This window comes from Oncorhynchus mykiss, chromosome 20, assembly GCF_013265735.2.
Source record: "Oncorhynchus mykiss isolate Arlee chromosome 20, USDA_OmykA_1.1, whole genome shotgun sequence".
Classification (NCBI taxonomy): Eukaryota; Metazoa; Chordata; class Actinopteri; order Salmoniformes; family Salmonidae; genus Oncorhynchus; species Oncorhynchus mykiss.
This window is the reverse complement of record NC_048584.1, coordinates 23,767,157-23,791,666: the sequence shown is the minus strand read 5'-3', so window position 1 is coordinate 23,791,666 and position 24,510 is coordinate 23,767,157. Positions and strand designations below refer to the sequence as shown.

Sequence of the window (24,510 nt, the reverse complement as noted above, 5' to 3'; positions counted from 1 at the left end):
TCAAGGTATTGAAGGGGCCATCAGAAAGCCCTGACCTCAATCCCATAGAAAATTTGTGGGCAGAACTGAAAAAGCCTGTGCGAGCAAGTAGGCCTACAAACCTGACTCAGTTACACCAGCTCTGTCAGGAGGAATGGGCCAAAATTCACCCAACCTATTGTGGGAGGCTTGTGGAAGGTTACCCAAAATGTTTGTCCCAAGTTAAACAATTTAAAGGCAATGCTACCAAATACTAATTGAGTGTATGTAAACCTCTGACCCACTGGAAATATGATGAAAGAAATAAAAGCTGAAATAAATCTCTCTCTACTATTATTTCACAATGTTAAAACAAAGTGGTGATTCTAACTGACCTAAAAACAGGGCATTTTTAGGATTAAATGTCAGGAATTGTGAAAAACTGAGTTTAAATATATTTGGTTAAGGTGTATGTAAACTTCCGACTTCACTGTATATCCACTATAACAAGAATTTATTAAAAAATCCATCCATTCTGCCAGTCTATGAGCTGCTAACCCTGGTCCTTGGTCTGTACTTCAATTCTTTACTCCTTCTTACTCTTCCACTTACCATCCATTTTGTCCTCTGCTCCTCCCTCCCTCTCTTCCTTTGCTTCTGGAGCAGCAGCCACCTCCGCTGCCCCAGGAACCACTGCCACAGGAACTGGGGCCGCCGGCTCACCTAAACCACAGTGTCAAAGGTCGGGTGACGTCAAACATCTACTGCCAATCAAATCCCTGAGCATCTGAGTTGATTGAATGTTCTGGATAAAGAACAGTCATACGCACGTTTCCCAGCAGCATCTGGGGCTTTGGCCAAATCCTCAACCAGCGCCTGCTCAGCCACCATATCCTTCACAGCAAGCACCTCTTTCACTGGGCCAAGTTTCTCCACTTCCTTTAGGGGCAGGACTTCTTGTTTCTTCCCCACCCCCGGGTCAGGCTTCTCCAGCACCTCATTGAACTGAGCCTCGGCCTCTTCCACTTCCTCCTTTTTCACCACCATTTCCTTCTTCTCTCCTCCCTCAGACTGCCCCTCTTCTCCTCCAGCTGCAGGTTGGTTCTTCTCCTCCTCCAGCTCGGCGTCGTTCTTCCTCTTCTCTATCTGGACCTCATCGTGAGGGATGGGCGGCTCGTGCCGATGGGCCTCCCCATCAGGTACCGCCACACCTGAAGGGAGGGAGGAGGGACACACACACACACACAGGTATAACACATGGGTTTTCATGTGTTGCTGTAAATAGTATTCCTGACTTTTCTTTTAAACCTAGCACTTATAGATTATTGGTTTTCTTATATGTTGCAGTCTAGTGGATTTTGCTTGGTTCTAACAGGTTCTCCTAGGTTCTGAAACTCTCTCCCTAGTTCTGAAAGGTTCCCCCTAGTTCCATACCTGCGTCGGGGCGGTCCAGCTGTACCTCCTCCTTATTTTTCATGTCTGCTACTGCTTGTTCAGGTCCTTTGATCTGGGGGGCCTCAGCCTGTTCCTGCTGTCTCTCCACTGGACGGTCTGGCTCTACTGCAGCTGGGGCATTAGGCCTCTCCGCCAACACAGGCTTCACCTCAGGCTGTTTCACTGCCACTGGCTTTTCTACTGCTGGGAGGGAGAGGGAGGGAGAGAAATGAGAGCGAGACAAGAGAGAGAGAGAATGCAGTGCATTCGGAAAGTATTCAGACCCCTTGACTTTTTCCACATTTTGTTACGTTATTTTATAAATTTTATTCTAAAATGGATAAAATCGTTTTTTACCCTCAATCTACACACAATATCCCATAAAAGACAAAGCAAAAACACCTTTGGCAGCAACTACAGCCTCAAGTCTTCTTGGGTATGATGCTACAAGTTTGGGACACCTGTATTTGGGGAGTTTCTCCCATTCTTCTCTGCAGATCAAATCAAATTGTATTTGTCACATAGACATGGTTAGCAGATGTTAATGCGAGTGTAGCGAAATGCTTGTGCTTCTAGTTCCGACAATGCAGTAATAACCAACGAGTAATCTAACAATTTCACCACAGCTACCTTATACACAAGTGTAAAGGGATGAAAAATATGTACATAAAGATATGAATGAGTGATGGTACAGAACGGCATAGGCAAGATGCAGTAGATGGTATTGAGTACAGTATATACATATGAGATTATAATAAGTGGCATAGTTTAAAGTGGCTTGATACATGTATTACATAAAGATGGCATAGTAAGTGGCATAGTTTAAAGTGGCTTGATACATGTATTACATAAAGATGGCAAGATGCAGTAGGTGGTATAGAGTACAGTATATACATGAGATGAGTAATGTAGGGTATGTAAACATTATATTAAGTGGCATTGTTTAAAGTGGCTAGTGATACATTTTTTACATGTATGGCAGCAGCCACTCAATGTTAGTGGTGGCTGTTTAACAGTCTGATGGCCTTGAGATATAAGCTGTTTTTCAGTCTCTCGGTCCCTGCTTTGATGCACCTGTACTGACCTCCCCTTCTGGATGATAGCGGGGTGAACAGGCAGTTAAAACGTTCTATCCTCTCCACTACTGTCCTGTCGATGTGGATAGGGGGGTGCTCCCTCTGCTGTTTCCTGAAGTCCACGATCATCTCCTTTGTTTTGTTGACGTTGAGTGTGAGGTTATTTTCCTGACACCACACTCCGAGGGCCCTCCCCTCCTCCCTGTAGGCCGTCTCGTTGTTGTTGGTAATCAAGCCTACCACTGTAGTGTCGTCTGCAAACTTGATGATTGAGTTGGAGGCGTGCATGGCCACGCAGTCGTGGGTGAACAGGGAGTACAGGAGAGGGCTCAGAACGCACCCTTGTGGGGCCCCAGTGTTGAGGATCAGCGGGGGGGAGATGTTACCTACCCTCACCACTTAGGGGCGACCCGTCCAGTACCCAGTTGCACAGGGCGGGGTCAAGACCCAGGGTCTCGAGCTTGATGACGAGTTTGGAGGGTACTAGGTGTGAAATGCTGAGCTGTAGTCGATGAACAGCATTCTCACATAGTTATTCCTCTTGTCCAGATGGGTTTGTGCAGTGTGGTTGCGATTGCGTCGTCTGTGGACCTATTGGGGCGGTAAGCAAATTGGAGTGGGTCTAGGGTGGAGGTGATATGGTCCTTGACTAGTCTCTCAAAGCACTTCATGATGACAGAAGTGAGTGCTCAGTTACCATCGCTTTCTTGGGAACAGCAGAATGGGATAAGGATTGATTGAATATGTCAGAACCTCTCTAGCTCTGTCGGGTTGGATGGGGAAAGTCGATGCACAGCTATTTCCAGGTCTCTCCAGAGATGTTAGATCGGGTTCAAGTTCGGGCTCTGGCTGGGCCACTCAAGGACATTCAGAGACTTGTCCCGAAGCCACGCCTGCATTGTTTTGGCTGTGTGCGGAGGGTCGTTGTCCTGTTGGAAGGTGAACATTCGCCCCATTCTGAGGTCCCTGAGCACTCTGGAGCAGGTTTTCATCAAGGATCTCTCTGTACTGTGCTCCGTTCAACTTTCCCTTACTAGTCTCCTAACCCTGCTGTTGAAAAACATCCCCACAGCATGATGCTGCCACAACCATGCTTCACCATAGGGATGGTGCCAGGTTTCCTCCAGATGTGACACTTGGCATTCAGGCCAAAGAGTTCAATCTTGGTTTCATCTGAACAGAGAATCTTGTTTCTCATGGTCTAAGAGTCCATTAGGTGCTTTTTGGTGGGCTGTCATGTACCTTTTACTGAGGAGTGGCTACCGTCTGGCCACTCTACCATAAAGGTCTGATTAGTGGAGTGCTGCAGAGATAGAAAAACCTTCCAGAAGGAATACCATCTCCACAGAGGAACTCTGGAGCCCTGTCAGAATGACCATCGGATTCTTGGTCACCTCCCTGACCAAGGCCCTTCTGGCCCAATTGCTCAGTATTGTCAGGTGGCCAGCTCTAGGAAGAGTCTTGGTGGTTCCAAACTTCCTCCATTTAAGAATTATGGAGGCCACTGTGTTCTTGGGGACCTTCAATGCTACAGATGTTTTTTGGTACCCTTCCCCAGATCTGTGCCTCGACACAATCCTGTCACGGAGCTCTACGAACAATTCCTTCAACCTCATGGCTTGGTTTTTGCTCTGACATGCACTGTCAACTGTGGGACTTTCCAAATCATGACCAATCAATTGAATTTGTGTGGGAACTCCTTCAAGACTGTTGGAAAAGCATTTCTCATGAAACTGGTTGAGCGAATGCCAAGAGTGTGCAAAGCTGTCATCAAGGCAACGGGTGGCTACTTTGAAGAATCTAAAATATATTTGGATTTGTTTAACACTTTTTTGGTTACTACATATGTGTTATGTCATAGTTTTGATGTCTTCACTATTATTCTACAATGTAGAAAATAGTTTTTAAAAATGTTTAAAAAAACCTTCAATGAGTAGGTGTGTCCAAACTTGACTGGTACTGTATGTAAATAAGGTATCTTTTTTTTAAATCAATTTGCAAAAATGTCTAAAAACCTGTTTTCGCTTAGTAAATATGGGGTATTGTGTGTAGATTGATGAACATTTTTATTTAATCCATTTTAGAATAATGCTGTAACGTACCAAAATGTGGAAAAAGTCAAGGGGTCTGAATACTTTCCTTAACGCACTGTATATACCAATATGTGTGAGTGTGAGATCCACTAGATGGCAGCAGAGATCTAAACTATAAAGAGATGCAACACTAATGCAATAAATACAATACCTGCTACAGTACAGTCTAAGAGAGAATCAGGAGAGAAAATGACGAGAGGGTACAGAGAGAGAGACCCATGCTTCTGTTCTACTGGCCTCACTAATCTGCAATAAACAGGAAACAGGTGTGGAAGGAAGTGGGCGACTATCAGTCAGAGGGAGAGAGCGAGATAAAGAGTGATAGAAAGAGGAAAACGGAAGGCAGAGGATGAGGCTGTGTGAACTGTCCTCGCTCCTATGTGTGGAGCTCTTTCTAATTTTTACGATCCCCCTCTTCTCCTCCTACCAAAACCCCTCAAGCCCCTAACCCCAGCCCTCCTGTCTCACTCATCTCTCCCCTCATTTCCTCTGTCTGTATCTCTCAACCCCTCCCTCCATGCCACCTCCATCTGATACCACTGTTACAGGAAAGAGCTAGCAGGCATTTCAGCTGCCCAGGAAAGGGGGAAGAGGAGAGGGAGTAGGTGAGAAGGAAAGGGGGAGAGAGTGGGGGGATAAGGGGAAGATGAGAAACTGGAGTTTGAAGGGCATCATTCTGGCTCCATCAATGTCAAACCCTGCTTCTCTTCGATATTATCAAGTGGTTATCCTCTACCCCCGTCTGTCAGTCTGTCTAGCTGTCTGTCAGTCAAAAACACAATATATTCCCCCATTTATCTGCGGTTCCATATTTCTTTGTTTTAAGATTGCTTTCACCTTTTGGCTCTTGTTCTCTATACTCTCACTTTTCTGCACCTCTCTCTCCAACAATGACATCAAAATGTGAACTTTGGAGTTTTGAACATTGCAGATTTGGAACTGATTAGAAAAGAAAAAAAAATAACAAAATAGAATGGAAAGTTGACTCGGCGATGGAACATGGCCTGTGGCTATAATAGTAATATATGGGCTGTACCGTTCCGTATATCAGGAACATCAGGAAGGACCCCAAAGATGGCACTCTTGACCGATGCAGGGGGAGGAGGGGCATGCTTGGGGGTGGAGTCACTGGCTGAGATTGACAACGTGGTAAGGGTGCTGACCAGCAGGATGCCTAACCCCACCCATAACACCAGCTATAGAGGGAGAGAGAGAAAGATTATATAATAATAAAATATACCATTTAGCAGACGCTTATCCAAAAGTGTGTATACATTTTACATATGGGTGGTCCCAGGAATCAAACACACTATCCTGTTGTTGCAAGCGCCATGGTCTATCAACTGAGCTACAGAAGACCACCAGAGAGAGAGAGAGAAAGAGAGAGAATGAAAGAGAGAGAGCGAGAGAGGGATGTTGGTCAGTGATGGGGTTAGTAGGGATAGTGTGTGTGTGTGTGTGTGTGTGTGTGTGGTACCTGTGCAGTGAGTCCATTCTTCTGTATTTTTCTGTAGATGAGTGCGGGGCAGATGAAGCAGATGAGGGAGCCCATGGTGGCTCCAGTCAGTCCCAGGATGGTCTCCACTACAGACATAAGATCATAGAGAAACATTTAGTTACACACAATCCCTTGGTTGGCTAAAGCGACATACTCCAGCTGACAGTGTACCACGTGGGTCTGTGCGTCAGTCAGGCTAACAGTCCTCATCCTCCTCATCCGCTCTCATCTTTCTCTCCACCTCTTCCTGCACCTCCACACCATACATACAGTACAGAGACAGGGCTTAGCCTTCCTGTTCAATCAGAAGTCAGTATCTCCACACCATCTTTCAACCCATCTTGCCCATGGCCCTGTCCCAAATGAAGCACAAACATACACACCCCTGATCTAATCTAGTACAAGCTTCACTTACAGAACCTGTGTTTCAAGCCAGTACCAGTGCCATCCTCCTCCCGACCCAACCCCTCCCTCCCCTGGGCAGGTCTGTCTGGGCGCTGGGCCCAGGCCCCATCTCTCATCCTGGGAACCCAGGCTATATTGTGTCCCTCAGATTTAGTGTCTGTTCCCCCTGGAGTCCCTCCTCCCCCTTCCTCTCTATTAGCCTGATTAGATACACACACCCCAGCCAAACACAGCAGTGTGTGTGTGTGTGTGTCCCTACCCAAACACAGCCCTAACAAATAGCCTTACCAAACAAGATGAATAAAACATTCAAACTCACCCCAACCTTCACATCTAGATCATTATTACAGCACACAGACAACTAACGGAGACCACTAAAGAACAAATGTGCGCTGTGGGGGTCTATGAGCCAGAGGGTGTGTGTGTGTGTGTGTGGCTGTGTGTGAGGAAGGGAGAATAATAGCGCTATCTTCCTGTCTGTTCGTCCAGAGGAGATAAAAGTAGAGGTGTGATTTAAGGTGTGTGTTAAGAGTGTGACAGTCACTGAGTCATAAACTCATATTCACACACATCGTAAAAAGCTTGAGTTACAACACACACATAAAACAACACATGCATCATGAAGGCCTGCGGACATACAAACATAAGAACACGCGAACAGTCGCGCACACACACACGTGAACACACACACACACACACGTGAATGCCCGCCTGCACCACACGCACATACAAACACACACCATTGGGGATGAGGATGCCTCCCAGCATGGTTCCGAAGACGATGGCAAGGGTGATCATCTTAAAACGAAGTGGAGGCATGTACCCCCCTGCAGCAAACGTCCCGTCCTTCTGCTGGGGGACAAAAATACTCATTATAACAGTATTCTACAGTAAAGCTCTTCTGGTTAGGGAATGATCATTTCTTATCACTGTTTACTGTGTGTGTTAACCTTCATTTGTGTATAGATTCACCTGTTGTTCGAACAGCATGGTGTTGATGGCCTGTCTACAGGGCAGTATCATCATGGGGAAGCCCACAGCCACTGACATCATGAAGCCCACCCGGATCATCTCTGTCACCAGGTTAGAAGGGAAGTTCATCAGAACGTTACCGGCTATGTCGTCTGTGAAACTGACGTAACCAAAGAAGCCCACCTAGAGAGAGGAGGAGAGGAGGAATAGAGGAAGGAAGGAGGGAAGAGGGGAAAATCACAGTGATAAATTCAAAAGCCACGCACACACGTACTATGCGGTGAAGACATCGAGACGGGAAGTGACATCAGCGTGCACCACTCACCGTGATGTAGAAGGTGGTGACGACGTTGAGGGAGGTGGTGAAGATGGTGCTCATGCGTTTGATGGAGGGCTCGTCCAGACTGTCGTAGGTAGGCAACACCTGCCTGTAAACAAACAACCAGCACACAAACTACTGCTGCCACATCAGACAGGACTAGACAGGTCAAATTTCAGGGCAAACTTTGTGCTCTACTAGAAAAAGCTAAAGTTTTAGTACAAACTTTGTAGTCTGGTCTCCTCTCTCTAAAGACACCACAGCTGTCAACATCAACTGGGGATAATTCAATGTTTTGGGGTTTTTAAAGATCATAATCAAATCAAAATCAAATTTGTATATTTGAATCAAAGAATAAGATATTGGTCGAGGCAAATTGGTCATGAGAGGGTATAAAGGTTTATCTGACGGTTTAGATCTCTACTCATTATAGATGGTGAGATTGAACAGGGAGGATCAGCATTGGTATCATATTAGATTAACACACAGGGAGAGAAAAACAGCAAAAAGGCAGTTGTGGTTTCCGCACAGTGTGTGTGCGACACCGTATGTGCGACACCGTATGTGCGTGTTCGTGCGATGCCATGCACTAGTGTGTGTGTGTGTGTGTGAGAGAATGAGAGTGGGTGAGGCTGTCTGTCAGTCAGGGAGGGGTGCAGTAAAGTGCTGGTTATTATCTCTGAGAAACAAAGAAGCGACAGAACGGGCTGTCTGTCATCAAGCAGCGCTGTAAAAGAACAGGCCAGCAGCACATTAACAGGGGAATGTACAGGCCTTCTATATAACAGCTAGTGTTCGACGAGGGTTAGAGCATTATAACCTTTCTTGGCCGTCTTTTTTGCACTCACTTTTGTGTGTGTGTGCGTGTGTGCGGGAAAGAGAGAGAAAGAGAGAGCATACAGTTACCATGTCTCTCTACCGCATTCTCTCCCTTTCATTCACTCCCTCTTTCTGGTTTTTATGGGTGTACAGCACTGTCCCACAGTGCTTTTCCTTGACGCCTGTTTAAACTCAGGAACTATTCCAACTTATAGCTGAGCTCAAATAAAACAGCTTACTGGAACGAGACCTCAAACCTGTAGAGTACTGTACATTCTCTCAATATACCTCATTCCAATGTTTTTTCATTCTATTTATAGTTTACAACCATCTGTAAAATAGTCCAATGTATGTTTTCTTATTGGGTTTATACGATCTGTAAAACAGCGTACTATAGCTATTGATTTGAAATACTTCTTGCCGTCAAACTGAAACTAACACTCCAGCATGTGTGGGTAGAGGGACAGACATGGTCTTCATATTGCTTGTCTAGTTTGTTTGACTCCACAGCAGTATCACAGAGGGACATTTTCATTAGTGTTTGTCTATTCTATGACTGCACAGTTTCATAACTCTATAGTCTTGGCCTGGTTAATGGTGATATTAAGTCATGTTATAAATGAACGTAAACAGCTTTAATAAAAAGGTCATAAAAAGCGTATGTGTTGAAAGCTGTTTAATCAGTGTGTGAATACATTAGATGGCAGCCGTCCATTGGTCTGATTAGCGGTTTGGCTGAAGCAGCATGGAGTCGAGCAGCGCTCCGCTCGCTGTCTGACCACTGGCCAACAGAGGGCCCTGCCAAATAACATTCATCACCGCTAGAGTGTGACACACACACACTAGGACAGGCCCGTGCGAGAGTATTGTTACCTCGGTGGGATAATTATTCTTGTTCCAGTCTCAGCACCAGTCAGCCTCTCCCCCCCCCCCCCCCCCCCAATAAACCTTACCCAATCACCTCCAAAAAAACTCCCTTAAGACACTTCATACATGCAAACCGTAAGCGTATGTACCAGTCAACCCCAAACACACACACACACCCACCCACCCACCCAAAACCCTTCCCCTTTCATCCCAGGCACCATGGCAATGACAGAAGAGAGGAGGCAGTGACAGAACATGCAGATGGAGGTGAAGATGGAGGGAGGGAGGGAGGGAGGGAGGGAGGGAGGGAGGGAGGGAGGGAGGGAGGGAGGGAGGGAGGGAGGGAGGGAGGGAGGGAGGGAGGGAGGGAGGGAGGGAGGGAGGGAGGGAGGGAGGGAGGGATGGGTTATGCTGTTGAATTCCATACTGTTACTGTCACTTGTCCACTCAAGCTTAACATTGTTGTCATCTATGGTCCACCAGGTGCCTTTAGAGTTCCTCAATGAACTTGACACCTTGATAAGCTAATTTCCTGAACATGGCTCACAGCTCTTCATACTGGGTGTCTTCAACCTCCCAACGTCTGCCTTAAATGAATTTCTTTCCACCTCTTTCTTTCCCCTCCTTGCCTCTTTTGACCTCTCTTCCCCAGTCCCCTCCCACTCATAAGGCAGGAAATATGCTTGACATCTTTACTAGAGGCTTTTTACCTACTAATCTCACTGCAACCACCCTCCAGGTCTCTGATCACTAATATGTTTCCTTTTCGGTCTCCATTTCCTCCAACCCTACCCACTCAGCCCCTACCCAGATGGTTGTGTGCTGTTGCCATTTTCTCCCCCTCTCTCCTCTTCAATCCTATCATCTCCCCCTTCTGCTAAATCCTCCCTCCTGATTCTGCCTCTTCAACTCTACTCTCCATCCTATGACTCGCACAATCCCCTTTCCTCCCAGCCGGCTCGGCCCTTCTCTCCTGCCCCGTGGCTGAGTGACTCATTGTGAGCTTACAGAACAGGATTGCGGGCATGGAGGAAGCTAAACTATTGGAGACCCTATCATCCTTTCACTCCCTCCTGTCTATCTTCTCTTCCTCTGTATCCACTGCTAAAGCCACTTTCTATCACTCTAAATTTCAAGCTTCCACCTCTACCCCTAGGAAACTCTTACACCTTCTCCTCCCTCCTTAATCCTCCACCCATCCCCCTCTGTGGACGACTTTGCCAACCACTTTGAAAAGAAGGTTGACGACATACGCTCCTCATTCACTCAGCCTATTGATTCCACTGATCCCACTCACACAGAACTACCCTACACCTTGACCTCTTTCTCCCCTCTAATCCTGCAACTGGTGAGGTCCGGCCTCCCGACAACTTGCCTGCTTGACCCCATTCCCCCTCCCTTCTCTAGACCATCTCCGGAGACCTCCTCCCATTCCTCACTTCCCCCATCCCTGACCACTGGCGGGCCGAGCACATCGATGGGGCTGTAGTGGAGCGGGTCGAGAGCTTCAAGTTCCTCAGTATCCACTTTCTAAGGATCTATCATGGTCCAAACACACACCAAAACAAAGACGTGAAGAGGGAATGACAATGCCTCTTTCCTCTCAAGAGGCTGAAAAGGTTTGGCATGGGCTGTCAGGTCCTCAAAAAGTTCTACAGCTGCACCATTGAGAGCATCTTAACTGGCTGCATCAACACATGCTATGGCAACTGCTTGGCATCGCGCTAAAGAGGGTAGTGCGTACGGCCCAGTACATCACTGGGGCCGAGCTCCCTGCCATCAAGAACCTCTATACCAGGTGGCGTCAGAGGAAGGCCCAAAAATATTGTCATAGGCTCTTCTCTCTGCTACCGCATGGCAAGCGGAGTCTGGAACCCATAGGATCCTGAACAGCATCTACGCTCAAGAAATAAAACTGGTATACTGTTAGTTAAATAAAGAGCTACCCAAACTATCTGAATTGACCCTTTTTGCAAGTCTTTTGTTTTGGACTCATCACATACACTGCTGCTACTGTTTAATACCCATCACGTTGCATAGTCACTTTATTCATAGGTTATATGTACATATCTACCTCAATTACCTCGTACCCCTGCACATCGACTTGGTACTTGTACCCCATGTACACTGCATGACCAAAAGTATGTAGACACCTGCTCATCGAACATCTCATTCCAGAATCATGAGCATTAATATGACTTGGGTCTCCCTTTTGCTGCTATAACAACCTAAACTCTTCTGGGAAGGCTTTCCACTAGATGTTGGAACATTGCTGCAGGGACTTGCTTCCGCTCAGCCACACAAGCATTAGTGCGGTGAGGCACTGATGTTGGGCAATTAGGCCTGGCTCGCAGTCGGTATTCCAAATCATCCCAAAGGTGTTTGATGGGGTTGAGGTTAGAGATCTGTGCAGGCCAGTCAAGTTTTTCTACACCGATCTTGACAAAGCATTTCTGTATGGCTCTTGCTTTGTGCACAGGGCCATTGTCATGCTGAAACAGGAAAGGGCTTTCCCCAAACTGTTGCTAAAACTGAGTCGTCTAGAATGAAAAACAGCCCCAGAACATTAATTCTCCTCCACCAAACTTTACAGATGGCACTATGCATTAAGGCAGGTAGCGTTCTCCTGGCATCCGCCAAACCCAGATTCGTCCATCGGACTTGCCAGATGGTGAAGCGTGATTCATCACTCCAGAGAACGCATTTCCACTGCTCCACAGTCCAATAGCTTTAAGCTCACTGTTTGATGAAATAAGACACAAATGACTCAAGAGGGAGCCCGAGATCAAGATAACAAGAAGAAAATAAAACTGAACCTGTCCCGACCATCCTCTTCCCGCTCCTACTGGCTTTCGCCGATTCTGCCGTTACTCTCCTGAAGTTGTCGGTAACAGGCTAAACAAAGAGTCGGCAACCTCTCATGTGTAATGCCAATTTATCTTACCATTTCTACCGATCTGTGTGCCAGTTATGGTTTTCATAGAACATTTTCGTAGGACAGTTTCCTTTCGTTTATAATAACGTATTCATATCTTAAAATCATTGTCATGTGGTTAACCAAAATTCTATCCAAATCGAAATGAAAAGGACAAACTATGTAAAAATAGCCTATAAAGCCAACAAATAAAAACATTGCAGCCTGCAGGTAGAAAATATCCTGATAAAAATAAATATCCGATAAATCACAATGGCTACACACATGGCCTGTCTGCAATAACCTTGAAACATTGGATCAACTATTAACTTGGGTCTGGCCTGAAGTTCATTGTACATTGTATACAATTCTGGGCCCTCAGAAACTTTGTTTACTTGCTGTTTGCTAAACTTTGTTTACTTGCTGTTTGAGGTGAAGAAAACATAATTTTGAGAAGCTCCACAGCTGATTAGTTGTGGTGCATTAAGCCAATCAGAAATACTACCACATCCCCAAATGGGCCCATTTTATATGCCTACATTTGCAAGCAGGGCAGGTATCCTATAGGCCTTATTCTATGTGTAATCAGGTGCGCATCAACAGTGATGAGGCAACTCCGGAATGCTGGCCTTCTAGGCAGAGTTCCTCTGTCCAGTGTGTGTTCTTTTGCCCATCTTAATCTTTTATTGGCCAGTCAGATTTGGCTTCTTCTTTGCAACTCTGCCTAGGAGGAGGCATCCCAGAGTCACCTCTTCACTGTTCACGTTGAGACTGGTGTTTTGCGGGTACTATTTAATGAAGCTGCCAGTTGAGAACTTGTGAGGCGTCTGTTTCTCAAACTAGACACTAATGTACTTGTCCTCTTGCTCAGTTTTGCACTGGGGCCTCCCACTCAATTTTCTATTCTGGTTAGAGCCAGTATGCGCTGTTCTGTGAAGGGAGTAGTACACAGCGTTATACGAGATCTTCAGTTTCTTGGCAATTTCTAGATGGAATAGCATTCATTTCTCAGAACAAGAATAGACTGACGAGTTTCAGAAGATAGGTCTTTGTTTCTAGCCATTTTGAGCCTGTAATTGAACCCACAAATGCTGATGCTAAAGATACTCAACTAGTCTAAGGCCAGTTTTATTGCTTCTTTAAAATGCAAAAGGGTTTTCTTTTGCAAAAGGGTTTTCTAATGATCAATTAGCCTTTTAAAATGATAATCTTGGATTAGCTAACAACGTGCCATTGGAACACAGGAGTGATGGTTGCTGATAATGGGCCTCTGTACACCTATGTAGATATTCCATTAAAAATATATATTATCTGCCGTTTCCAACTACAATAGTCATTTACAACATTAACAATGTCTACACTGTATTTCTGATCAATTTGATGTTATTTGAATGGACAAAAACATGCTTTTCTTTCAAAAACAAGGACATTTCTAAGTGACCCCAAACTTTTGAACAGTAGGGTATATATTTGCCTCTGCTCGACTAAAGAATATCTTGGGTCTACCAACAGCCTATCGACCAAACAATCGACTAGTCGAATAATTGGGGTCAGTCCTAGTATAATGCCAAGTTATTGTTATTGCTTTTCTATTATGTCTCAATTTTCTTTATCTCTGCATTGTTGGGAAGGGCCTGTAAGGATTTAACTGTTAGTCTACACCTGTTGTTATACAAAACATGTGACAAATAACATTTTATTTGGCATGTCCCCTCTGACTTCAAAATGTTTGTTCCCCTCCTTAAGAAACCAACACTCAACCCCTCTGCCGTCAAAAACGACCTACCGGTATCCCTTGTTTCTTTTCATTCCAAAACACTTGAGCGTGCCGTCTCTGACCAACACTCTCACCAGCTCTCTCAGAACGATCTTCTTGACCCTAACCCTTCAAGACGGGTCATTCAACTGAGACTGCTCTCCTGTGTCACAGAGACTCTCCGCACTGCCAAAGCTGACTCTCTCCCTGTTCTCATCCTCCTAGATCTACCTGCTGCCCTTCGACACTGTCAGGACTGGGTGTCTCAGGTTCTGCACTCTTGGATTGCATCCTACCGGACACGCCACTCCTATCAGGTGAAGAGGATCTTTGTCTGCACCCCGTTCTCTCACAGGGCTCGGTTCTAGGCCGTCTCTTCTCTCTATATACCAAGTCACTCGGCTCTGTCATATCCTCACATGGTCCCTCCTATCATTTGTATGTGGATGACACTCAACTACTTTTCAACTTCCCCCCCTACTGACACCAAGGTAGCGAAACGCAGGTATCTCAGCTGGGATGTTGGCCCACCACCTCAAGCTCAAAAAGAAGGAGCTGCTCTTCCTCGCAGGGAAGGCCTGCTCGTTCAAAGATCTCTCCATCACGGTTGACAACTCCACGTGTCCCCTTCCCAGAGTGCAAAGAACCTTGGCATGACCCTGGACAGCATGTCATTCTCTGCAAACATCAAAGCAGTGACTCACTCCTGCAGGTTCATGCTCTACAACATCTGTAGAGTACAAACCTACCTCACACAGGAAGTGGCGCAGGTCCTTATCCAGGCACTTGTCATCTCCTGTCTGGACTACTGTAACACGCTGTTGGCTGGGTTATCCGCTTGTGCCATCAAACCCCTGCAACTTATCCAGACCACTGCAGCCCACTTGGTGTTCAACCTTCTGAAGTTGTCCCATGTCAAACCACTCCTCTGCATTCTCCACTGGCTTCCAGTCAAAGCTCGCATCCACTACAAGACCATCGCACTTGCCAATGGAGCAGCTACCTTCAGGCTAGGCTCAAACCCTACACCCCAACCCGAATACTCTGTTTTGCCACCTCTGGTCTCTTAGCCCTCCCACCCCTACAGTTGAGTAGCTCTTCTCTGTCCTGGCTTTCCAGGACAGAGAGGAAGAAAATGCTCTCTTAGTCCATCTCTCGCTAGTTACATTGTAGATCCTACTCTTTACTCCTCAAGATCTCCAATCAACACCTCGTCTCCAGGCTTTAACAGCCGGTATGCAAGCAGTGCTGTTGTGATAAATAACCTATTTTCCCAGGGCTAGAATGCAGTTCCTGGCAACCCATTATAAAACCCACACCGAAACAACATGATGCACTTTTGTTAGACAGATACAACTACAGCAGGCGACTGCATCTTGAAGTAGAAGTACCTGGCAATAGAACAGGGAATGAAGTAGCCGATTGGTTAAGTGTGAAGCCGTGAAAGTGAAACAGCAAACTCCCCCACCCCTAACTCTGTCTCCGTCACCTTGCAGACTAACCCTATAGCCTTTGTGTTGTCTTTATGAATGCATGTAGTCATGCTCCATTCAGTACATTTATCAGTGTTCTACATGCAACAATAGCACATTAAACAACAAATTAGGAGCAGCATGAAAGAAAGACCACATGACTATCATGTCCATTCTACCCATTATATTTCTGTCTCTAGACTCTACATCCTGGTCATGTTCAATAGGCATGAAACAGGAAACTTATTGGACAAGTTTAGGTGTGTACCCCTCCATTATTATTATGTTTTTTATTTTTTATTTTATAAAGTGTCTCGGACTTCTTTTTGTGCCTAATGAACACAACCCATATCCTATCACCCTTTCAGGGACTGCGCAGGAGGGGCGGGAAGGGACTGGGAGGTACTTACGACTGACAGGCGAAGGCCATGCCACAGATAGGGAGGCAGCGAAAGACACCGTCCCAGCGCACCAAACTGACCCGCCCCAGCCAAAAGCCACTGAGTAGCCCGTGTTTGAATGAGGACAGCACCATCTGAGGGAGGGAGGGGGGAGAGCAGGGGGGAGTTATGGCTTGAACCAAAAGAAGAACAGGAGGATTGAAGAGGAGGAGAAAAGCCCATTCTGAAGGCCTGTCTGATCATGAGTGAAAGAATGAAGAAGGGAGGAACCGGAGAAAATGAATTTGAACACAACATTTAAAAAACGAGACAGAATATGCCATGTTGATAAAAAAGTCTCCTCCTGCCCAAATAAGGCTGTGACGAAATCAGAAATCATCCTCTCGAACCTGTTAGACATTTACACATGCCCAATGTCCAATTTGTAGGGCTGCACATTTAATCAAATGGTAATCTAAATTGTGATATTGAGATGCGCAATATCCATATGACAAGAGGCTGCGTTATTTTGAAACAGCCATCTGTAAGGCCCGTATTTTTACTTTGGATTTATTGCTTAAGTTGACAGAGTTCTCTCCGCCCCGTCACTCAGCCAGGCAGTTTCTCGAGCTTCACTCTGCATGCATCGACCAAACAGCATGCAGTCAACAGATTTTTCCCAAACAAGAACACAACTTTCCACCTTACTTCTTAATATAATTCCACATATTTTCTATATTATACTATTTGTTAGTGTAACTTGCTCTTAGTTGGCCTTAGGAAACTGCAAATATGCCTAAAGGTTTCCTGTTAGCTCCTAATGCTACTTGTTCTTAATGAGAGACAGCTTGTTCTTAATCAGAGAGGAAAAGGTGAAGAATATTCTAAAATCTTTGTATGAATGTACCTATCCATTTAAATCTAATTAGGTTCCCATGGGAAAGACTGACCAACACTTTGGTTCCTGCTCTGTCACAACCATCTCCTCCCTTTGTTGTCATGCGAAACAGAACTGAATTCCAAGTGCCCACTGTATTCCAACCATAAAATTAAAATCATAATTCAATTTCTATGATTCCATCAGTTTAACCAAGTGTTTTGATCAATAATCGCAAGTAAAATAGCAATATTTGGTACAAAAATAGCAATTTGATTTTTACTCATTTCGTGCAGCCCAACCAACTAAAATGCAGAATTTAAAGACTGATCAAGAAAATAAATATTTCTGAGGGGCAGATGTTTTGATCGGTACGGCATTTACTGTCTGTAGTTGATTCCCATATCCAGCTCCAGAGGACCAGAGAAAGAGAGCTCCATGAGCATCCTCCACATCAGAGGATGGCAGTTTGGGGGGACAGGGGTTGAGCAATCAATAATTGTGCACCCCCTTGCCTCCAAACCATAGACACACAAACAACCTAAAGACAAACAAAAAATGAATTTGAAGAGGGGAGAGGAAATGGAAATGCGAGGATTGGATTGGAGATTGAGAGGGAGGATGCTATTACTTTTAGGAGGTGGTAGGTGGGTTGGGGATTGAATTTTGTCCCCTTAGCGTCCGAGTTGATACCTTCCCCCAGGTCGGAGTTCAAGGATTGTTTCCATGGTTACTTACGGGTGACAGCAGAAGGTGGTGGCGATAATGGGCAGGCACTGTATGACGCCCCTGACCCGCCACAGGTGTACACGCTCGAACCAGGAGCCTGAGATCAGGCCGTAACGCAGAGAAGACATGACTATCTACAGCAGCCAGCCAGACAGCAGTCAGCAGCAACACAGGAGAGGAGAGAAACAGTCACAAGGGAGAGGAAGGTAGAGAGAATCGTAAAGGAGATGTCAGAAAGGAAGGGGGGGGGTCAGGAACGGCAGTGATAGAGAAAGAAGTAGGAGAGGAAGGGAGATACATCAGTTAGAGGGTTAGTGGTCTGGACCAAGGTGGGTGGAGGTCAGGGCCAGGACTGGTTCTAATCCCAGACACAACAGTACTCCAACTCACAGTGGTGTTCAGTAGAGATGTCATGGTTTTACTACAGGAGGTTGGGGCAGAGCACAGGATAGCACAAAGAGGCTACACTATACACCAGCAGCACTAAAAGGCTAACTGTGTAAGCAGTGCAAATACTACAGAAATTCACAGAGCCATCGACAATAACATCAACATCAACACATTTTCGCAATAGGGTCAAAGAAAAGGCAAGGGAGTCACAGTGTCAACAGTCATTATTCTATCAGTGTGAAACAGGAATTAGAAACACATATCATCATGATAGAAGAGCCATAATTCTTTGTAAAAACCTATCGAGTAAAATGTATATTAGCAAAACTCTTAACATTACACCTGCTGCAGGCAGCCCTGTACCCCTTCCCCTACCTGTGTGGTTTTGGTCTCACCGTGAACATGAAGAACGTGTAAAACATGAGGGCCATGGCAGAGAAGGACTGGATGGATGACATCAGGTTCCTCTGCAGACTGAGAGGCAGCACGATGAACAGGGACACCGTGATCAGCAGCAGCACACGGAAACCAAATGACACCTGCGGAGGGCGAGAAAGGACACAATCTCTAACCAATCATACCACGCAAACAATCGGTTTGAACAAATCAGCAACAGTACAAGGAAACCAAGTGTGGTGCAAAAAGTACCTTTTGAGTTGTGGAGACGAGAGGCAACACGACACATTTATTCAATCATTTGAAGAAGAACCATCCCCTATTTTATGAAGATCGAGCCATAGCCAGCCACCTACAGTGCATTCTGAAAGTATTCAGACCGCTTTACTTTTTCCACATTTTGTTACATTACAGCCTTATTCTAAAATGGATAAAATTGTTTCCCCCCCTCCCCTCATCAATCTACACACAATACCCCATATCGACAAAACAAAAACAGGTTTTTAGAAATGTTACCAAACGTATTAAAAAAAATACAAAATTGAAATATAATATTTACATAAGTATTCAGACCCTTTACGCAGTACTTTGTTGAAGCATCTTTGGCAGCGATTACAGCCTCCAGTCTTGACGCTACAGGCTTGGCACAACTGTATTTAAGAAGTTTCTCCCATTCTTCTCTGCAGATCCTCTCAAGCTGACAGGTTGGATGGGGAGTGTTGCTACACAGCTATTTTCATGTCTCTCCAGAGATGTTCAATCGGGTTCAAGTCCGGGTTCTGGCTGGGCCACTCAAGGACATTCAGATACTTGTCCGAAAGGCCACTCCTGCGTTGGCTTGGCTGTGTGCTTAGGGTCGTTGTCCTGTTGGAAGGTGAACCTTCACCCCAGTCTGAGGTCCTGAGCGCTCTGGAGCAGGTTTTCATCAAGGATCTCTCCGTACTTTACTCCGTTCATCTTTCTCTTGATCCTGAATAGTCTTCCAGTCCTTGCCGCTGAAAAACATTGACAGCATGATGCTGCCACCACCATGCTTCACTGTAGGGATGGAGACAGGTTTCCTCCAGACATGATGCTTAGCATTCAGGCCAAAGAGTTCGATCCAGGTTTCATCAGACCAGAGAATCTTGTTTCTCATGTTCTGAGAGTCCTTTAGGTGCCTTTTGGCAAACTCCAAGTGGGCTGTCATGTGCCTTTTACTGAGGAGTGGCTACTGTCTGGCCACTCTAACATAAAGGCCTGATTGGTACTCTGGAGCTCTATCAGAGACCATCGGGTTCTTGGTCACCTCCCTGACCAAGGCCTTTCTACCCCGGTTGGTCAGTTTGGCCGGGCGACCAGTTCTAGGAAGAGTCTTGGTGGTTACAAAGTTCTTCCATTTAAGAATGTTGGAGGCCACTGTGTTCTTGGGGACCTTCAATGCTGCAGAAATGTACACTTCCCCAGATCTGTGCCTCGACACAACAGTGTCTCAGAGCTCTACAGACAATTCCTTCGACCTCATGGCTTGGTTTATGCGCTGACGTGCACTGTCAACTATATAGACAGGTGTGTGCCTTTCCAAATCATATCCAATAAACAGAATTTACTCCAATCATGTTGTAGAAACATCTCAAGGTTGATCAATGGAAAAAGGATGCACCTGATCTCAATTTTGAGTCTCATAGGAAAGGGTCTGAATAGTTATGTAAATAAGCTTTATTTTTAAAAAATATATATAAGCAATAATGTCTAAAAACCTGTTTTCACTTTGTCATTATGGGGTATTGTGCATAGATTGATGAGGAAAACAATATTGAATCAATTTTAGAGTAAGACTAATGTAACAAAATGTGGAAAAAGTCAAGGGCTCTGAATACTTTCCGAATGCACTGTACATTAAGCAGGCATTGATTGCTAATGCGTTTTCAAGTGTAACACCCTACGAAAACACAACCCGCAGACACACAGAAATCACAGAGGCTGTCACCCATCTATCATATAGCCAACGACATGACTCATGTCTACACTTACGTTTACATGCACACTAGTAATTCTATATTAAACTGATTATGGCACTAGGCCGAGTATGGCATTAGACACGTAAACACCTTACTCTGCTTATCTTAATCTGCCTAAATCATACTCAAAGTAAGTGTACACTAATTAAAAGCACAAGCTTCCTTCTTTTTTTGTGCATGTGACACATGAACATTAAAACCAAGAATGGGGTGAGTTCGGTAAAGTGAATGCATTAATCTTAGAAATGGTTTTTAAATAGAAACTTTATATGTCCGAACTCAGAATCAAATAGGCTACCCTGATTTCAGATGTATCCATGTAAACAGGATCATTAGGGAAATAAGTATTCTTGCAAATAATGTAAACGTTTAAATCTGATTATTCACAATAATCATATTGTGTGCATGTAACTGTAGACGGCTTCAAGATAATAAAAATAATAATAATAAAAAAGCTGGACAGGAGATAAAAGACTGCATTTCTCCCAAGTCGCCATGCCAACACTATATAACAAAATTGAGAAGTTGAAACAGAGTTCACACATGTTGTTTACAACCGAGCCCTACATTCCTTTGAAACTACACTTGATGAGTAGTTTCAACTGAAAGGTCGGTGTGTTGACTGGACCAAACGCGGTAAAGGCCATCACATTGAATGACTGGACCAGACTCCAATGTTTTGGTCACAGGCTGCACCTTGCAATAAGTAGGCTACGTGTTAGATGTTTTTAAAGCAATGTGACTTCATTTAAATTATAACAATGATTGGGCCTACTTATACATAATTACACAATCATAAGCTTTATATTCCATTGGTTAATATGTAGGTGCAATAATCCTATCTGCTATCATATGTATAACAATATTGTAAAATATTTGTTTAATTCGTTTTTTATTCAGGTAGCACGGTATGTATTAATTCATATGATCTCATTTTAGAAGTGATGTCCTTTACCCAGACACTTGTATTAACCATGGCTGATGGAATTACCAAGCTTTTAAAAATATCAATTCATAACACCAATATCTGTCCCAAAACATGTGCACTTGGGTATTTTGTCCAAATCATGCGGCCCCATTGTATTCTCTGATTGCTTCTGTAATTCAAAACTCTTGACTCCTACCGGTAGGCCCAACAACTGGGCGAAGAAATTAGAGCCCAGGTCAGCGATGACGACATAGAAGGCAATACAGGTCCCCAACATCAGACCTATCATACTGTAGAGGAAGAGTGGGAGAGACCAAGAGAAAGTGGGAGGAAGAGGGAGAGAAATTCAGATATTAGCATTTGATCAAGGCTCTAAAGACACAAGACATACATCAAAACAGTATTGGCTCTCAAAGGAGAGGACACCTACCTGGTCTCCACCAGTGTTTTGCCTGGTTTGCCGTAGGCATGGAAAGCTAGGCCAGCATAGGTCCTGCGTTTGGTGCTGTTAGCCGTGTGGACCAGAAACATACACGACTGGTGGGTCATCCACGAACAGAAGAACAGCAACAAAGTCCCCAGCACTATCCCACACTAGAGCGAGAGAAGCAGAGACAGAGAGGGTTATGTCAAAACTGCAAATATGGCAACTCTGTCATACACATTTCAGTTTAACAAGGGCATGATGGGGGCCTAAAACTGCAATTCGGTACAAAGATGTCAAGATCAGCATAAAGCATGAGGCACAGCCTGTATAATGCACCTGTTAAGGCGCGTGGAAAGGTAAACACGGAACAAATGTTCACTCATTACCTGCCGTCACACTAGTAGCTTATCGTGAGTTCAAAGTCGCTACACACGATAAGATAAACTACCTCTGCAATGGAATAATCGTGTGACCGGTGTAAGATAGCGGAAACCGTACCTGTTTGAAACAGAACGGCATGGTCAGAACGCTCACTCCAACGATGCTGTTGACCACGTTCATGATCAAACCCCAGTTTGAAGCCGCCGCCGTCATTTTGAATGTTTAGGTTTTCTTCACCACACAAAAAACGTTCAATACTACGTAGAGAAATGACCACGGTAAAGTGGCAGCCGTTCTTTGGTCCAAGTAACAATGATGACAGTAGTTGAATCCGTCCGATTCTGCTTTACTTTTTCCAAAGCGTATCTTTTTCAAGAGCTATGTGACGTGGCGCTAGTAGGATAGCTAGAGAAACCAAAACATACCGAACAGGCAAACTAGATCATTCAGCTAAAATACATGTAGTTATATTTCATTTCACGAAATAAAATACATGTATCTGCATCGTGCATGTACGTTCAAAATGAAAAATTGACAGCTGAAAGGAAATCGAGCTTTTGTTGTTGCAAAAACTTTGTTCAACACACACCTAACCTTAACCGTTTTCGATTCCCTTGATGTTGAAGCTTATGTTATCATCGGTGACTCGTCCACTTGGTTAAAATAGACCGATATCAATGTATATCCGTCACATAACGCTATAAAGTTGTATTTTCATATTTGAGATAAACAACTACAAAAGCTACGGAAATCACTATTTCCTGAACGTGTACACAGGAAGTATGAATCTGGCTCTTTACTCTTCTTCGTCTTTAAGGTTTTATGATAGACTACACCTATTGGTGTATTGTCGCCACCTACTGTATGGATTCTGAACGATAAATAACAAATATCCATTGCGGGAAAATACCAACGTCATATACAATACAAACAAAATAAATCCCCACCCCACTCCAGGTGCCTGTGTGGAAGGAACATTCATCGACAGGTTTCCTTGTAATGCCTCTGCTGTACAATCGCGGAGTCCCGCACTCACAACGATGCCTATTTTCTCTGATTTGTTCTTTGTTAGAGCTGTGCAGTTTATTACCAATGCATCTGGCTCATATTATACCCAGAGATACTTTTGAGGGCATGGGAAAGTTCTTTGAAATCGTATTAACGCCCAATGTGTAAATTGTCCATACGTCTCTTTTCCGAGATGTAAGACATATTCTCTGTAATATCGTATAGCTTTGGAATCGTGACATTACGTACTTTCGTGGAAAATAGTGAAGTTTCTCGACTCCTGATTTTCGAGAAGGGATTGCGTGACGCAGCATGATTATAGTCTGCTGGCTGGGTGTTACACTGTCTTATTCATTGCAGTTGGGATTCCTATCTCTTTTGTCGTTGAATCGTGACAAGACTGTTCATGATGCGCTTGGGCGTTCTCTAGCGGCCAGGCGTGTTACAGCATTTCGGAAAAGTAGCGTCCCTAGAGCCAACAAATGAACTGTGTTTGCGCAGCCGCGACCATATGAAAAACCTTCAGGCAGAGAATAGACAATCTTATTTTATGGTATTTATTATGCATGTGATTAATTGTACTGCACACACAAACAAAAAGTCCAACAAACTGGCCTTAATAGTATCTGGGGCTGAGAGGTTTTTGGGTTTCCAGGACTTCACTGCCAAAACATTGCAAAGATTACTGTCCAAGGATCTAGCGCCAAGTCAATTTTTTAAAACTGCATTGTTGGTTAAGGGCTAAGGGTAAGTAAGCATTTCACTGTAAGGTGTTGTATTCGGCGCATGTGACAAAGGGATTTGATTTGAAGATGCTCTTCCTTCTCAGGCAACAGAGCCTGTAGGGATGGGTGTTGGCAGTTGAGAGCCTGTAGGGATGGGTGTTGGCAGTTGAGAGCCTGTAGGGATGGGTGTTGGCAGTTGAGAGCCTGTAGGGATGGGTGTTGGCAGTTGAGAGCCTGTAGGGATGGGTGTTGGCAGTTGAGAGCCTGTAGGGATGGGTGTTGGCAGTTGAGAGCCTGTAGGGATGGGTGTTGGCAGTTGAGAGCCTGTAGGGATGGGCGTTGGCAGTTGAGAGCCTGTAGGGATGGGCGTTGGCAGTTGAGAGCCTGTAGGGATGGGCGTTGGCAGTTGAGAGCCTGTAGGGATGGGCGTTGGCAGTTGAGAGCCTGTAGGGATGGGTGTTGGCAGTTGAGAGCCTGTAGGGATGGGCGTTGGCAGTTGAGAGCCTGTAGGGATGAGTGTTGGCAGTTGAGAGCCTGTAGGGATGGGTGTTGGCAGTTGAATCTGAATAAAGGACTACATTGAGTTTAGTTTAGTTTACTTTTATGTTCATTCTTTTTTGCTGATATACAGCCAAAACAGTAGGTGGAGGCATGCATCTATAGCATTTGTTTGCAGACCACAGTAA

At 44.9% G+C, this 24,510-nt stretch overlaps 1 protein-coding gene across 5 annotated transcripts in view; it reads right to left on the bottom strand.

Annotated features, from left to right (window-relative positions):
• The window catches only part of LOC110499205 (putative sodium-coupled neutral amino acid transporter 10), a 31,785-nt gene extending 8,888 nt beyond the window's left edge, over positions 1–22,897 (bottom strand). Inside the window, exons 1-14 of one of the 5 annotated variants that reach the window (XM_021576179.2) lie at positions 22,681–22,897; positions 22,209–22,496; positions 21,714–21,877; positions 21,480–21,573; positions 18,355–18,498; positions 15,994–16,118; positions 7,762–7,864; positions 7,437–7,619; positions 7,205–7,316; positions 6,039–6,145; positions 5,598–5,757; positions 1,393–1,596; positions 789–1,169; positions 571–681 (exon numbers count right to left, since the gene is read on the bottom strand). In XM_021576179.2, coding sequence (XP_021431854.2) covers positions 571–681; positions 789–1,169; positions 1,393–1,596; positions 5,598–5,757; positions 6,039–6,145; positions 7,205–7,316; positions 7,437–7,619; positions 7,762–7,864; positions 15,994–16,118; positions 18,355–18,498; positions 21,480–21,573; positions 21,714–21,877; positions 22,209–22,304 — 1,984 coding nt within the window. In that variant the 5' untranslated portion in view covers positions 22,305–22,496; positions 22,681–22,897. Of the gene's footprint in view, positions 1–570; positions 682–788; positions 1,170–1,392; positions 1,597–5,597; positions 5,758–6,038; positions 6,146–7,204; positions 7,317–7,436; positions 7,620–7,761; positions 7,865–15,993; positions 16,119–17,578; positions 17,704–18,354; positions 18,499–21,479; positions 21,574–21,713; positions 21,878–22,208 lie in introns of all 5 variants that reach the window. The other 4 variants (XM_036956039.1, XM_021576182.2, XM_021576181.2 and 1 more) reach the window with 4 other exon arrangements.
• Positions 22,898–24,510: the final 1,613 nt, after the last annotated feature.